This window comes from Formica exsecta, unplaced genomic scaffold (assembly GCF_003651465.1).
Source record: "Formica exsecta isolate Colony F162 unplaced genomic scaffold, ASM365146v1 scaffold202, whole genome shotgun sequence".
Lineage (NCBI taxonomy): Eukaryota > Metazoa > Arthropoda > Insecta > Hymenoptera > Formicidae > Formica > Formica exsecta.
In genome coordinates, this window is record NW_021849317.1 from 40,995 (window position 1) to 41,874 (window position 880).

At 35.5% G+C, this 880-nt stretch overlaps 1 protein-coding gene across 2 annotated transcripts in view; it reads left to right on the forward strand.

Annotated features, from left to right (window-relative positions):
* The window catches only part of LOC115234753, an 11,181-nt gene extending 10,301 nt beyond the window's left edge, over positions 1-880 (forward strand). The window contains exons 1-2 of one of the 2 annotated variants that reach the window (XM_029806068.1): positions 12-226; positions 312-880. In XM_029806068.1, the coding sequence (XP_029661928.1) occupies positions 99-226; positions 312-831 (648 nt within the window). In that variant the 5' untranslated portion in view covers positions 12-98 and the 3' untranslated portion in view covers positions 832-880. Of the gene's footprint in view, positions 1-11; positions 227-311 lie in introns of those variants that run through there. The other variant, XM_029806067.1, reaches the window with a different exon arrangement.

The window sequence follows — 880 nt, forward strand, 5'->3', positions numbered from 1 at the left end:
TGAAAAAAAGCGTCACATATACTCGGTTAATTTTTATACGATCAGTGTCGTGTCAACTGCTAGTACCAACGGTCCACTGCTCATAACCGAAAGACAAAATGTACTCTCCTGAAGAAAGTACCAGCAACAGTTGCAAACGCATGAATTACTACGTTCCACGAGACGAAATTAAACCGTGCAAGAAACCACGAGATGAAATCAAATCGTACAAGAAACCGTGTAATTTGTAAGTATTACAAACGTTTCATATATATATTTTTTTTTTTCATATGTTTTTTCCATGCTATTTCATATTTAATTGTATTTTTCAGATATGGTAAACCTCGTTGTATACCACGTATTTTGGTACGCAGATTTGCTTTGACGCGCACTGCTTATAAATACTTGGATATTGGAATCAGCGTTGGAGTAACATCTTACGTGGAATTACATCTCGGCGATAACCGAGGCAATCAAATCGCATTACCTATTGACACATGGGAATCGCTAATGCTGAAACGAGTGGATGTTGAACAGCTTGTACAAACGCCTAATCATGCACCCATATGGATTTACGATTTAACAATTGAGATTGTTAAAATACATGATGCGAGTATTGTGAAACTTACATTACGCGATTCTTGCTTGTACATGAAACCGTCAACTATATTTTTTTTATTTGAACTCGAACATTGCGTTAATCATGAATATTTGAAACTGTGTGAGAATATAAAAGCTGTAAATGAGAGTTTCGATCGACTTGTTGTTAATTTGCAAGGTAATATGTTTGGTGCCGAAAAAGATGATGCTATAAAATCTTGTGCGACGTCTATGATAAAACATCTGTCATAGATTGTGAACTATTAGCGTATGCTGTGGATGAACTTTTGTCTGAAATTTT